The sequence below is a fragment of the Plecotus auritus genome, assembly GCF_963455305.1.
Source record: "Plecotus auritus genome assembly, chromosome: 5".
NCBI lineage: Eukaryota > Metazoa > Chordata > Mammalia > Chiroptera > Vespertilionidae > Plecotus > Plecotus auritus.
Genome location: NC_137776.1, coordinates 49,865,499 through 49,880,522, shown reverse-complemented (window position 1 = coordinate 49,880,522; position 15,024 = coordinate 49,865,499). Strand labels below are relative to the sequence as shown.

Genomic DNA, 15,024 nt, shown 5'->3' with positions numbered 1-15,024 from the left:
GTTTTAGCCTCTGGTTTCCCAGGGTCGGTAAGAAAACTTCTTATCAATAGTTAGTGAGGTGAATAATTATTAGACAGCTGTGGCTCTATTCTCATTGCATGCCCTTCCCACTCTCAAAAACACGACTCCTGCCTTTGGTGAACATTTTTATATTATTTTATTTTTTTATCCTCACCAGAGGATATTTTTATTGATTTTAGACAGAGAGGAAGGGAGAGAGAGAGAAACATCGATGTGAGAAACATTGATTGGTTGCCTCTTATACATGGTGCCCCAACCAAGAATTGAACCCACAACCTTTTGCTGTATGGGAGGATACTCCAACCTTTTGCTGTACGGGAGGATACTCCAGCCAACTGAGCCACCCAGCCAGGGCCCTTTTGTGAACATTTGAAATGGTGTAGTGGCTAAGGATTAATAAAGCTTCATGACACTCCCCATCTCAAGCATAGGCCTAGGTAATAACTCCTGACACAGGAAACATAATGTAATCTTGAGATTCTGAGATGACTTTTGAAACAGATTCTTGCTGGGCTGAAAAGCCAGAGAAAGTGAACATCTTGTCACTTACTAATGGTTAATGATTGAGATGAGTTTATTATGAGCCATATGATTTGACGGGGTAACTTCACATTTTAATGATTACAGCAAATGGTGTTATTTAAGGGACAGGATCAAATCAGGTTATTAAGAATCAGAATCTGAGGTATCAACAAGCTTGAAATTTAAGTCCAGATCTTTGCTTTTCTAATTGTTTTTAATGATTCTTTAGTTATTGTGGAATAAATTTTCATAGGCATTAATCATCAAGCCTATGCTTTTATAGACAGTGGTGCTATAAGGTTGAGATGTGACTTAGGTTCATTTTATTTTTGTGATATGGTTCAGGACATGCTATCTCCAGATATGACACCTTGGCACATTGACTAGTTCAAGCTAAAGGATTTTGAGAAATGGCACGTGCTAAAAGAACTTCCTGACCTCCTCCTGAACCAGGCCATGAAACCCTCTTGTGAGAGGTGCCCTCTCAATACCCAGGGGAGAGGAGCATCCTTATCTCCCAAGACCAAGATAATGGACACAGAGAGGAATCTGCTTGAACAGGCCTTGCTGCGTTTCCCCAGTTACCACACGGAGCTCGTACTCTTTGTCCCATTGCACCTTTCCACAACTCTCCACTCCTCATCATCAAACTTAGCATAAAACACTCACGCTAAACCATTTCTTTGAGTCTTAATTTCCTTATGAAGCCTCTCATGTCATGTAAAACTAATCTATATATATAAAAGCCTAAGCGACCATTACAACCGGTAGACTGAACGACCAGTCAACCGGTCACTATGACATGCCCTGACCACCAGGGGGACAGACACTCAATGTAGGAGTGCCCCCTGGTGGTCAGTGCACTCCCACAGCCAACCTCCTGTGGCCAGCCAACCTCCCATGGTCCTTCTCCCCGGCCAGCTGGCCCCAATCGGCCCCAATTGAGACTGGGCAAGACGGGCCCTGATCGGCCCCGATCGCCAGCCAGGCCGAGGGACCCCATCCATGCATGAATTTGTGCACTGGTGCATGAATTTGTGTCTTCTAGTATTAAATGAATTTGTATGCTTTTCTCTTGTTAATCTGTCTTTTGTTACAGAAGTTCCAATTGAGAACTTAAAGGGTAAAGGAAAATAGATATTTTTTCTTCTCTGTATTTGCTCCCTTCCAAACACCTCTGCTTCTAGTGTTCTCCTTGCAAACCTGTCCAACTGATTGGGATATGCCTTTGTGGTGGATTAGCATTTTGTGTGAATGTCTTTCCCAACCTAGACATACCTTTTACACTTACTGAGGGTGCATGCACAGCACTGTGATTCTGACTTGTGTCACCTTCATGTCTGTTTTCTGATTTTAAAGAGTATCTTCAACTATTTAATTTTTTCAAATGATTCCTCTTTAGCAGAATTATGCCATATGTATGTTTTGAGTAAATCTTGGTCTGTGACCCATACGTTAAGGTAATTACTCAGATATTCCCACCATTAGAACCAGGTAGCAGATTTCTGCAAGTGGCAGAATGGAACCCAGCATCAGGGGATCAAAGCCAGACTCTGGTGAGCTGAACAACATAAGGTTACTATTCACTGTGTGTTCTCTGGAGAGGTGACCCAAGGGCACCCTTCACAACCTGCAGGGCTGTTTGGCAGTCACTTCCTCCTCTGCTCTGGAAGTGTCACTGGCCAGCTTGAGAAAGTGAGTCAATCAGTGTCTCCTCTCCTGCGTGTGAGTTACAATGTGGAATCCTCAATGTTCTAATAGTGAAAAAACAATAGAAACAGCCTGCATATGGGTGTTGGCTAACCAAACTATAATATGCCCACATTGTGGCATGGGTTGATCTTTAGAATGGAAAAAATTAGGACCAGGACACTTATGTGTAGTGTATAATCACATTTCTACTCTCCCCGACTATAAACTTATTATAAAAACTAATATATAAAATTTATATTGCACTTATATACAGGAGTGGACAAAAGTAGGTTTACAGTTGTTCTTATGGAAAATACAATAAAAAAATCCAAGAATAAATTCTGTTTCATTTACTCACATGTGTCAACCTACTTTTGCCCACCCCTGTATTTATAGCACAGCAAGTATATATATTTATAGCACAGCTAAAAAATCCTAACTAATAAAAGAGTAATATGCAAATTGACTGTACCTCTGCTACACCCACAAGCCACGCCCAGCAGCCACTCAGGAGCGAGTATGCAAATTAACCCAACCAAGATGGTTGTGGCCATGGAGAGAGCAGGAGGCTTGGGTTTCCCCGGCAATGGAGGAAGCCGAGCTTTCGGCCTGCCCTGGCAGGCCCAGACCTCCACTCAAGGCTACAAAGTTTCAATTATAGAAGATAAATGAATCCCAACAAAAATGACTGCGGCCACGGAGCAAGCAGGAGGCTTGGCTCTGCTCAAGGCTACAAAGTTTCAATTATAGAAGATAAATAAACCCCAGATACTAGGGCCTCTGCTTGGGTTGCCAGGGGGAGTGGCCGGCCTGCAAACCACCACAGGCCCCTAGCCCAGGCCGCCCCAAGCCCCAAGGAAACCCCCACCCTGATCTGGGACACCCTTCAGGGAAAACCAGCCAGCCCCCACCCATGCACCAGGCCTCTATCCTATCTAATAAAAGTAATATGCAGATTAACCATCACTCCAGCACACAAGATGGCTACCCCCATGTGGTCAAAGATCCTGCCCCCATATGGACACAAGATGGCCACCACAAGATGGCCAGCAGGAGGGCAGTTGGGAGGGCCCAGGCCTGCAAGGGAGGGCAGTTGGGGGCGATCAAGCCTGCAGGGGAGGGCAGTTAGGGGTGACTGGCAGAGGAGGGAAGTTGGAGGCAACTGGGCCTGCAGGGAAGGGCAGTTGGGGGGGACCAGGCCTGCAGGGGAGGGCAGTTAGGGGCAAACAGGCTGGCAGGGGAGCAGTTAGGCATCAATCAGGCTGTCAGGGGAGTGGTTATGGTGTGATCAGGCTGGCAGGCAGAAGCAGTTAGGGCAATCAGGAAGGCAAGCAGGCGAGCAGTTGGGAGCCAGCAGTCCTGGATTGTGAGAGGGCAGTAGGACATCCCTTGAGGGGTCCCAGATTGGAGAGGGTGCAGGCTGGGCTGAGGGACACACACCGCCGTGCACAAATTTCATGCACCGGGCCTCTAGTCTATATTATATATTTACAGCAAGTATTTAAAATGCATATAAAAAGGTCTGAGAGAATACAAGTCAAGCTGATATAGGGAAGAGACTGTGATTAGGAGAATTAGGGGTGGAATTGAAGAGGAATTTTGTTTTTTGCTTTCTATGTTTTTATGTGGGGGAATTTTTATTTTTTGGATTAATCCTCACCCAAGGATATTTTTCCATTGATTTTTAGAGAGAGTGAAAGGGAGGGGGAGAGACAGAAAGAAAAATTTATGTGAGAGTGATACACTGATTGGTTGCCTCCCAAAGGCGCCCTGACCTGGGCCAGAGATCAAGCCTGCAACTGAGGTACATGCCTTGACTGGAATCGAACCTGCCACCCTTCAGTCTATGGGCCAACGCTCTATCCACTGAGCCAAACTGGCTAGGACAGTCTTTTTATTTTCTTTTCTTTTTAAGTTGATTTTGGAGAGGAATGGAAAGGGAGAGAGAGAAACATCAATGATGAGAGAGAATCATCAATTGGTTGCCTCCTGCACAGCCCCCACTGGGGATCAAGCCCACAGCTAGGCAAGTGCCCTGACCAGGAATTGAACTGTGACTTCCTGGTTCATAGGTCAATGTTCAACCACTGAGCCACATTGGCTGGGCCTATATTGGGGAATTGTTTTACATTCTGGTGGAATCTTGTATTATAGATATTTCAAATTTTTAAATACTTTTGAACAGGTAGGAGGTGACTTAGGGAGAAAGGTAACTTTGGCTGTGGCTAGGTGGTAATAATGAGGGAAGAGACACAGGCACACACCTCACCATTCAACCTCATTACTGAATCTACCAATTGTGATCAAGATGGCAGCCCCTCCGCTGTGATCAATACTCTCAGAATGCTTCGTTATGCTCAGATGTCTTGCTTTTTTGCTTTTATAGTAAATAAATAGAATACCTTTTGAACACACTCCCAGGTGTTTAACTATATGCTAATGACCATTCATTAATTATTATACCTCAGTCTTTATATCTCCTCTTTGTATTTCACCTTTTCTTTGCTAACACCCTCCTCCCCTCATCAACTGGTTTATGTCCCCTCTGTTTAGGATCCACCTTGAAATTCATAGCTTCCAAGAAGCCTTTCTTAATTAACTCAGCTTCATTGAGAACTCTTTTACTCAGCTTCTCCTTGGTGAACGTGTTTTAATGTTTGAGGACTTCATTTTGCACCTTCTGGAGGTGTTGCTTGCTAATTGGCTTCCTGTCATTTTTCTGCATATATGTTCTCTTAATTCATCTTCCAAAGTAACAGACTCTTTCATGGGATAAAACACAGAAAACAGTGAGGTGTATGGGCTTGGGAGACAAAAATACCTAACTTAAAAACCTGATTTCCACTTTTTGTTGGATGTTTTTAATAAAATTTTTTCTTTTAAGCTCATTTTTCCCCACCGGTGAAACTGAAATAATAATTCCTATTTTATAGGATTGTTGTCGTGTTCTATTGACTTATATGTGAAGCACTTGACATGGAGGTTGGTTGTAGTAAGCACACAACATGATAGTTATTGGTATTGATCCTCTTCTATCTCCAATCCACTATCATATCCTATCTAATAAAAGAGTAATATGCAAATTAACCATCACTCCACTACACCCACAAGCCACGCCCACAAGCCAATCAGGAGCGAATATGCAAATAAACCCAACCCACAGAGAGCAGGAGGGAGGCTTGTGTTTCCCCGGCAATGGAGGAAGCCAAGCTTTCCGCCTTCCCTTGCCGGCCTTGGCCTCCACTCAAGGCTACAAAGTTTCAATTATAGAAGATATATAAATCCCAACAGAAATGGCTGCCACCACGGAGCGAGCAGAAGGCTTGGCTCCGCTCCAGGCTACGAAGTTTCAATTGTAGAAGATAAATAAACCTCAGACACCAGGGCCTCGCTTGGGTCGCAGGGGGGCGTGGCCGGCCTGCAAACCACCACAGGCCCCTAGCCCAGGCCGCCCCACGCCACAAGGGAATCCCCACCCTGATCTGGGATACCCTTCAGGGCAAACCAGCTGGCCCCCACCCATGCACCAGGCCTCTATCCTATCTAATAAAAGAGTAATATGCAGATTGACCATCACTCCAACACACAAGATGGCTGCCCCCATGTGGTCAAAGATCCTGCCCCCATGTGGACACAAGATGACCACCACAAGTTGGCCAGCAGGGGAGGGCAGTTGGGAGGGACCAGGCCTGCAAGGGAGGGAAGTTGTGGGCGATCAGGCCAGCAGGGGAGGGCAGTCGGGAGGGACCAGGCCTGCAAGGGAGGGCAGTTGGGGGCGATCAAGCCTGCAGGGGAGGGCAGTTAGGGGTGACCAAGCCGGCAGAGGAGGGAAGTTGGGGGCGACCAGGCCTGCAGGGAAAGGCAGTTGGGAGGGACCCAGGCCTGTAGGGGAGAGCAGTTAGGGGCAAACAGGCTGGCAGGGGAGCAGTTAGGCATCAATCAGGCTGGCAGGGGAGTGGTTAGGGGGTGATCAGGCTGGCAGGCAGAAGCGGTTAAGGGCAGTCAGGAAGGCAAGCAGGTGAGCAGTTGGGAGCCAGCAGTCCTGAATTGTGAGAGGGATGTCCGACTGCCCGTTTAGGCCCAATCCCTAAACGGGCAGTCGGACATCCCTCGAGGGGTCCCAGATTGGAAAGGGTGTAGGCTGGGCTGAGGGACACCCCTCTGCCGCACAAAATTCGTGTAAGAGTAGGCCTTCCTTCCCCCGGCTGCTGGCACCAGCTTCCCTCTGGCACCCGGGACCTGGGCTTTCCTCTGGCCGCTAACAGGCACCCGGGACCCGGGCTTCCTCGCAGCCCCAGATTTGTTCGGAAGGTTGTCCAGAAGGACGTCCAGAAGGTTGTTTGGCTGTCTGGTCTAATTAGCATATCATGCTTTTATTATATATAAAATGATCCTGACATCAGATAATGTCCATAGTGAGGTTTAAAGTCATATGTTCAGGGACCTGGGAACATTTGGGCTTTAAAAATAGAGGAATGAGGCTTACATATTGTCAAATCCAACTCAAGTCACCACCTAAGGAGACTCCTTTGCTTCTCAAACCCTGCTTGCTCTGTAAAATTTAGTCATAATTTGCTTATATTGAAAGGAGCTCTTCCATAGTCTAATTTTATACTACTTTGGGAACCAAGTCATATTTTGTCTTGGAATCATTTCTTGTCTTACAATATATGTATGTTTGTGTTCACTCATTCATGTAGTCATTCAGCAAAACTTTGCTAAGTGCTGCTGTGCTGGGCACTAAAGATACACGTGAAGCATGAAGAGAAGCCTGTCAGGTAGATAAATTGAGAAGAGCACTCTAAACTGAAGATATAGCATTTGCAAAGGTCCTGAGGCACTAAAGCACAGGACCTGCTTTAGGAGATGTTGATACTGTACAGTACAGTACTGTGGACATGGGGAAGTAGTTTGAGATGAGATTGGGTAGATAAACAGGCAAGACCATTTGTGTTTCATGTAAAAGAGTTGAGATTTTATCATGCTGGCAGTATGAATCTATTGAAGAAATTTGAGCAGGGAAATAACAATATCAGATTTGAATGTTACAAATAAATTCTAACTGCCAAGTGCAAGATGGATTAAAGACAGATGAGGATAGAGAGAGGGAATAAAATAAGGAGGCCCCTGGAGTAATCTGGGTATGAGATGTTACATGAATGAACTAGAATATCAAAGAGGGAATGGGGTGTTGAGAAAGGAAATTAGGAAATAGAATTTATAGGACTTGGTGCTTGATTGATATATTCATTTTCTATTGCTGTCAGAACAAATTACCATAAATTTAGCATTTTAAAACAGCACAGATTTATTATTTAACAGTTTTGTAAGTTCAAAATCTGATGTGGGGCTCCCTAGGCTAAAATCAGAGTGTTAGAAGGGCCGTAGGCCTTTCTGGAGGCTCTAGGTGAGAACTGGCTTCCTTTTTAACTTAAGTTACTAGAGGCCTGGTGCACGAATTTGTGCACGGGTGGGGTCTGGCCAGCCCTTCCTGATTGGGGCCAATTGGGCCGGCCAGGGGGAGAGGCCTCAGGTGGTTGACCAGCCCCGTCCCCTGGTCGAACTCCCGGTCGAGCTCCCGGTTGAGGGGACAATTTGCATATTAGCCTTTTATTATATAGGATTAGCAGGATTTTCTTCCTTGCATTTGTAGAATTAAGGTCCCATTTCCTTGCCGTATATCAGCTGAGGCCCATTCCCATCTTCCAGAGGCTACCTGCATTCTTGGGTAGAGTTTCTTTCATATTTTTAATCTCTCCTGCCTCTTTTTATTTTCTTTCTATCTCTCTCTTCTGCTTTAAAGGATTCAACATTAAATTGAGTTAATCCAGGTAATTCTCCATCTCCAGGTCCTTAACCTCAATCATATCAGCAAAGTCCCTTTGCTGTGGAAGGTAGCATGTTCATAGGTCCTGGGCATTGGAATGTGGACTTTTTGAGGGGTCCATTATTCTGCCTTCTCCAGTTGGATGTGGGTTAAGTTTCTGACTCCAACAGCCAGGTGGATGCAGCTTGAGGGGAGGAAGATGGTTTCGGTTTTGAACTTGCTGACTTTGTGGTGCTCCAGGGAAATAAAAGTGGGACAATCTAATGAGCAGTTAAATGCACCAACCAAAAAACAGAGGAGAAATCAAGGCAGGAGGTACAAATTAGGAAGCCTTGGCCATCTAGTGAGCTCTCAGTTAATGGGTAGAATGTGAGGAGAATTGGGCTGAGAACAGAATGCTGGGGCCGATAATATTCCAGGTGCACCAAGGGGAGAGGTACCCATCACAGGAAGAGTAGAATAACCTACACGGTGTCCCATCACGGGGTCTCAGTGCCTTGTAACACATTTCTTTCTTTCTACTCGATCTGGCCCATTTTCTCCTCATTCCCTGATTTTCTGCCTGCTCATAGTTTCTGCTTCCTAAAATTTCAGCTTGCACTTTGTGCTCTGTGGCCTGTCTTGTCATCATGCATCTCTCAGCTTCAGCTCCCATTACTAAACTGCCTCATTCTCTGGCTTTTTCCAGTTCAAGGTGGCAAAAGTTCCTTCCAAAGAGAGTCGGATTGACCCAGCTTATTTTAAAGTCATGCTGTAGTCACCAAATTAAACGAGGATTGGCTGTCCTGATGCCAGGTGCCCACCTTGGTTCAATCGTCTGCTCTCTATTCCAGGAACTAAAATGAATTCAGTTTGGCTGTTCAGCAAATTATTTTGTTCCACATACACTTTGTGGGAAGAAGGTTAACTTTATGTCATCATCTCTTTATCTTCAGCATCACCCCTTGCTTATAGCCTCAGATAGCCCTAATGCTATCTGCGTGCAGGGGATCTTTATAAAAATTGAATTTTGGGTCCAAAGCACAGGAATAAAATTCAGGCAGGCAGAACTCAAATCATTTTCCTTCACTGATTAATCTCTTTTCTACATTGCCTTGGTAATGATGAGAGCTGGTTATTTAGCTTCATCGGCCTTCCAGCCACTCACCATTCCTACATCCTATAGGCCCTCAGCATCCATACATATAAGTGAGTGGTACCTGCCTGCCTCTGCATCGCAGCTGCCCTGACTCTCCCATATGCCTTATATGAAGCATCTCACCTCCTTTTAGGGAGACCCTCTGGGCAGGGTTGCAGCTTGCATCTGTAGTTTTTTTAAAAATATATATTTTAATGACTTTTTTTTTACAGAGAGGAAGGGAGAGGGATAGAGAGTTAGAAACATCGATGAGAGAGAAACATCGATCAGCTGCCTCCTGCACACCCCCTATTGGGTATGTGCCCGCAACCAAGGTACATGCCCTTGACCAGAATTGAATCTGGGACTCTTGAGTCTGCAGGCCATGCTCTATCCACTGAGCAAAACCGGTTAGGGCTGCATCTGTAGTTTTAAGAGAAGGCAAAAGGGTACCATGTTACTATTTGGTGGTTTTCCTGGATGGCGAGAGAACTAGAATTTATATTGCCATTGCAGACAATATACTCTAAAGCCTTCAATTTCATTCTTTCTTTCCTGTTTTTTGTTTTGTTTTTGTTTTTTAGTTTTAATTGCACACAGATAATGATCTTTCAAAGATTTCAGTTTACTGAACCTAAATATGATGCATGGACTCCAGGAAAGATGGGGAATCTACAAGGTCAAATGAGATTCTCTAAAACCAAGTTCCTGTAATGCCAAGCTTTCAAAAAGATCTGTGGGGTTCATGTGAAGCCATCAGGCATTGGTAGTGGCCTGGTGAGGGGTGATCCGCTGCTGTCCTCCTCTGTGCCTTGCTGCAGAGGTTCCGGCCAACACATACATAGTAGCCACTGTCCATAGTTCATGTTGAGAAAAAGACTGAAAACAGAAAGCTACAGTGTTCTCTATATCAGAGTGGACACTTGCCATCAATTTCTCCAGTGGACCCTTGCCAGGTCATTCTCCAATTGCGGAAAGGGCTGTCCCTCCTGCTCCACTGACCAATGTCAAGGCTACTAGGGTTGTTTTAATCAAGTCTGTGCACTCTGTCTACAAGTGACTTCTTGGTCATGGTTAACTGCTTTGGGGTGAATTAAGTCTGTTAGACAGTAAGTTGCTTAAGTAGTTCTTTGTGGAACTGGCCTCAGTGAGAACAGAAGGAGCAGAAATCCTGACAAGAGCAAAGAAAGTTCAAGAGCTAGAATGGGCTGTAGAGATGATCTGGGACAACCTGCTCGCTGAGAGATGCCACACAGGGCCACACAGGTGAGCTGGGAGGACATGGATGTGCAACCTCAGAGGCTGGCGCCAGTAGAAACAGGTCAGCACAACCAGTGTTGCAGCCAAAGTTATATGACTGTGCTTTTGTTATTTAAAAAATACTAGGAAAGATGAAGGCTTGTTGAGGAGAATGAATGAGATAAAGAGGAAGCCTCCAGAATAACTGAAGGGCAACCTTTAACTGCTACTCTTTCTAGCTTGGTTCACGGATGATTCTCCTTTGCATCTTTGAGTCAGATGATCTGAAGGATAATTAAATAATCATGCAGTACAGGGAAATCATACACTTCCTCTCTTATAATTTTTTCTTCCCAACTCGTCCTTGCCTCCTGCTCTCTCTCCAGACTCAAAAGGTTATATAGCCTAGCCCCCAAAATTACTCACATTCTTTGATCTACCAGACTTTTTAAATGATTTCTGTGACTTCCTACATGTTGTTTTCTAAGCCTGAAATGGTTTCCCTCTCCTTCTTTATCTTGAAAAATCCAACCTAATCTTTAGGGGTCATCTCAAGTTCTTCTTCCTTATAAACTCTTTGGGACACTCCACATTGGATAAATTGCCCCTTTAGTTCTGTTTCCACAGAACTTTGTGCTTGTGCTTCTATTATATCATTTATCAAATTTTGTTCTGTGTGATAGGATAATACTCTGAAATATTTTGGGCTCAATTAGGATTAATTGCCTATAAGAGTGGGTTAAAGAAGATGAAAGTTTATTTCTCTCTTCTTTAAGGAAGACTGGGGAAGTAGTCTAGAGCTGGTATGGCAGCTTTACGGCATCAACAGGAATACATTTTCTATCTATACTAGGGGCCCAGTGCATGAATTTGTGCACCTTGAAAGGAACTGTGGGCCCCGAGGCTGCAGTGGGCACAGGGGTGGGTCTCGGCCCATCCTCTGCGCCCCCGCCCAACCCCTCCCGCTGCGGCCCCTGGTCCCTTATCTGCCGGCAGCCCCACTCCCACCGCTGCTGCTCACATATGCTGAAGGCACCGGCCCCGCTCGCACCCGCTGATGGCGTGGAGCAATTGGGGCTGGCACCAGCAGCGGGTGCGAGTGGGGCTGGTGCCGTCAGTGGGTGTGAGTGGCAGCTGCTGCCCCAATCACCCCTCAGGAGCAGGGGTAGGTGGAGAAGCCCTGAGGGGCAATTGGGGACAGCAGCTGCTGCTCACACCCGCTGACAGTGCTGAGTGATCAGGACTGGTGCCAGGTGCTGGCAACAGGTGCGAGCGGTGGCTCCGGCTCCAGCTGCAGGTGCGAGCGGGGCTGGCGCTGGCAGCAGGTGCAAGTGCCAGGCAGGACCGCGGCATGCGGGAGTAAAGAATTTTCAGTAACCACCAGAGGCTCACCCCGATGACAGTGACCGGCGCCCCGCCTTGGCCTGGCGCCCCTGCTCACCTGCTCCACCATCCTGTTGCAACCAACGCCTGCCATGTTCCACGCATGCCCCCTTGTGGTCAGTGCACGTCACAGCGACCCATTGTTTGGTTGTTCCGCCGTTCAGTCTATTTGCATATTATGGTTTTATATATATAGATTATTTGCTATACTTTCATTTTCACATTAATCTCATGTCCAAAATGGCTGCTCAAGTTCCAGCCATCACATCTATGCTCCAGAAAGCAGAAAGAGGGAAGAAGAAATATGGCATATCTCCTTTCTCTCAAAAAGACTTTCTGGAAACATAATAGAACAATTTTACTTATGTATCATTGCCCAGAACTCAGTCACATGGCTACATTTAGCTGCAAGGAAGTCAGGAAAATGAGGTCTCTATATGACAGCATTGTGCCAGAATAAAAATTTTAAGAAACGAGAAGAGAATGGTTATTGAGAGGCAGTTTGCAATCACGTTATCTGATATAGTTTTTATTTCTGGTAATTCTTACTGCTCTTACTTTTCTACCTTTTGAAGCTGAACAATCTATGGCTTTAGGAAGCGGCTAAAACCCAGGTGAAAACAAAGATCACATATAATGGATTTACAGTCAAATTTCTGGTGTGCAAAAATGTAACTTTCTTCTTTTATGAACTTGACTTGTCCATAAGTGCCTGTTTTCATTTATGACTAGAAAAAACTTACAGTTAAAGATGTGGGAGCACAAAAAACCCACAAAACGTTTCTCCCACCTTTTAAGTTCTTCGAGCTGGGCTAATAATCACATTAACACAGACATATTAGCAAGAGAAAATGTCCAAAATATATTATGGATGGACATGTGGGGGTGCCTTAAGAATATGAGAGCAAGGAGGCATTGTGCCATTCTGGACAAAGGAGAGTGGGAAGGGGTCTGGGGTTTTAAAGAGAAAGCAGGTGATTTACAGGTAGATAAGAAGAAGCAAACATGTAGTGAGCAAATGTTTGCTGGGCCACCCAGAAACAGGTGCACACAGAGGAAAGTTCGACAGACAGGCTTTGCTAGATTTCTCCTTGACAGCCTCATTTAGCTTATGTTATTATGCTAAGGTGATGCTCCCTTCCTTTAAGCAGATTTTTCTATCTGAATTCTTCAAGTAGGAAAAGGAGAAGGGTCAAGTGTTCTTTCTGAGTCTTGTTTCTTAATAAAGCTTAAAATCAATGTCCCAAAAGGCATATTTGGGGGTGGCAAAACTTAGGCCCCTCCCTCAAAGATAATGTCACTTCTATTTAAAAAATGAATATCTTGCCAGGCTGGTGTTGCTCAGTGGTTGAGTGTTGACCTATGAACCAGGAGGTCATGGTTTGATTCCCAGTAAGGGCACAGGCCTAGGTTGCAAATTCCATCCCCAGTGGGGATGGAGCAGCCAATCCATGATTCTCTCTCATCATTAATGTTTCTATCTCTCTCTCCCTCTCCCTTCCTCTCTCTCTATATGAATGTTTTAGCCTGGCCGGGTGGCTCAGTTAATTGGAACATCATCCTGTACACCAAGAGGTCGCAGGTTCGTCATGGTCAGGGCACATACCCAGGTTGTGGGTTCCATCCCTGGTCAGGGCGCATGTGGAGGTAACCAATCGATGTCTTCTCTCTGTCTCTCTCTCTGTGTCTCTCTGTCTCTATCTCATCAATAAAAAAGAAGACACAAATTATTTATTAAAATAAGTAAGTAAATAAATAAAATTGAATGTCTTTGGGTAAATATTCAGTCAAATGAAGGGCCCTTCCCTTCCCCCTTTTCCTCAGGAAGTGGTCTGGTTACCACAGTCTTTCTGCACTTCTCTGGGTCTCTTGGGCCTCCAATAATTAGTTACATTAGCTGTCTGTCCCCATCTCTGCCCAGGCACCTCTCTGGGAACATCGTCTTAGCTGTTTTGCTTTCTCCACTGCTTATTGCAAAGTTGACATATAGGAAATAGTTTAAAATGTGGCTGTTGAATTTGGGAGTATACTTTAAATGTATCAGATGGTAGCAGAATGATCTGAAAATCCTGCAAAATTAAAAGGCTATTTCTCTAAAGCCCCTAGCACTAGTTTTATCGCTTTCTTGTGGCACTAGTAATACTCAGCTCTCAATTTGAGTAGTTGTGTGCTTGCCTCGCCCCTCAGAGTGTCTGCCCCCTGAGGAATGTTCCTGATCTATGTAACCCTCACAGGTCTTACCAAAAGCTGTTGACTTAGAAGACCCCAAATCAATGAAAATGAAGGACTAAATAAATATGGGCTGGTACTTTATACTATTAATTTACTACTAATGAGTAGCTCTCACCCAGGAAGAAACAGAGTAGATTTATCAGAGCTATTTAGAACAATATCAGTAGGCAAGTTGATAGTTTGTCTTTAACTGAACACTTTTTTTTGTAAGAAAAAAAAATGATTTTGTTTTTCAGAAATCCTCCACCTACTTTACTGCATCCGGAAAAATGGTGTGAGGAATTCAACCACTTTATTTCACAGTGAGTATTTCTTCCACTGAAAATTGCTTATCCAGCAAAGCCTTGGACAGTGATTGGAGAAATCTAAGCTGTGGAATTTCCTTGGTGCCAAAAGTTGTTATGCCTTCTAGCACGTTATGACACGGAATTTATTCCAGTAAATGACAGAAGATGCCTCTGTAGGATTTGAAAAATAAGGAGTTCCATTTGAGTCTTGGCTATGATCCTCCTCCTTATCATATGGGTCACATTTATCTGAGAATCTACTCTTCCTGGGACAAATATTGCCAAATCTGATGCCCACACTGGGACCAGAGAGGACATAGAAGGTGGCAGCCTTCAGCAGCATTTTGCAGTGTGGAAGGTGGACTTTGCTCTAGGATCTGTGGTGTGGGAGCAGGGCTCTAGTTTCCATGGTAATTGAGGGGGCAAAGTAGGATCTCAGGCCCAAGGCACCAAGGTGAAGAGCCCCAGCCATGGCTCCAGGTGTGCAGAACAAGATGAAAACCCAACTGATGGGTGATGTACCTGGTGGGAGCTGTGCTACCAGGAAGTAGGCACAATGGAATGGGACTAAGACAGGAGCAGAACCACCACCACCACCAATGGACTGATGACTCAGTGCTGGCAACATGAGCTTTTGGCCAGGCCCCTGGAAGAGGACTACACTGGTCCCAAGTCTGGGGAAGATGCTCCGTGTGCTGGAGGGG

General features: G+C 45.1%; 1 protein-coding gene across 1 annotated transcript in view; it reads left to right on the top strand.

Annotated features, from left to right (window-relative positions):
- MYO3B (myosin IIIB) overlaps nucleotides 1-15,024 on the top strand; it is a gene marked incomplete at its 3' end in the record, with an annotated part of 379,148 nt that overhangs the window by 92,110 nt on the left and 272,014 nt on the right. The window contains exon 7 of the mRNA XM_080668808.1: nucleotides 14,270-14,335. Within this exon, the coding sequence (XP_080524934.1) occupies nucleotides 14,270-14,335 (66 nt within the window). The remainder of the gene's footprint in view (nucleotides 1-14,269; nucleotides 14,336-15,024) is intronic.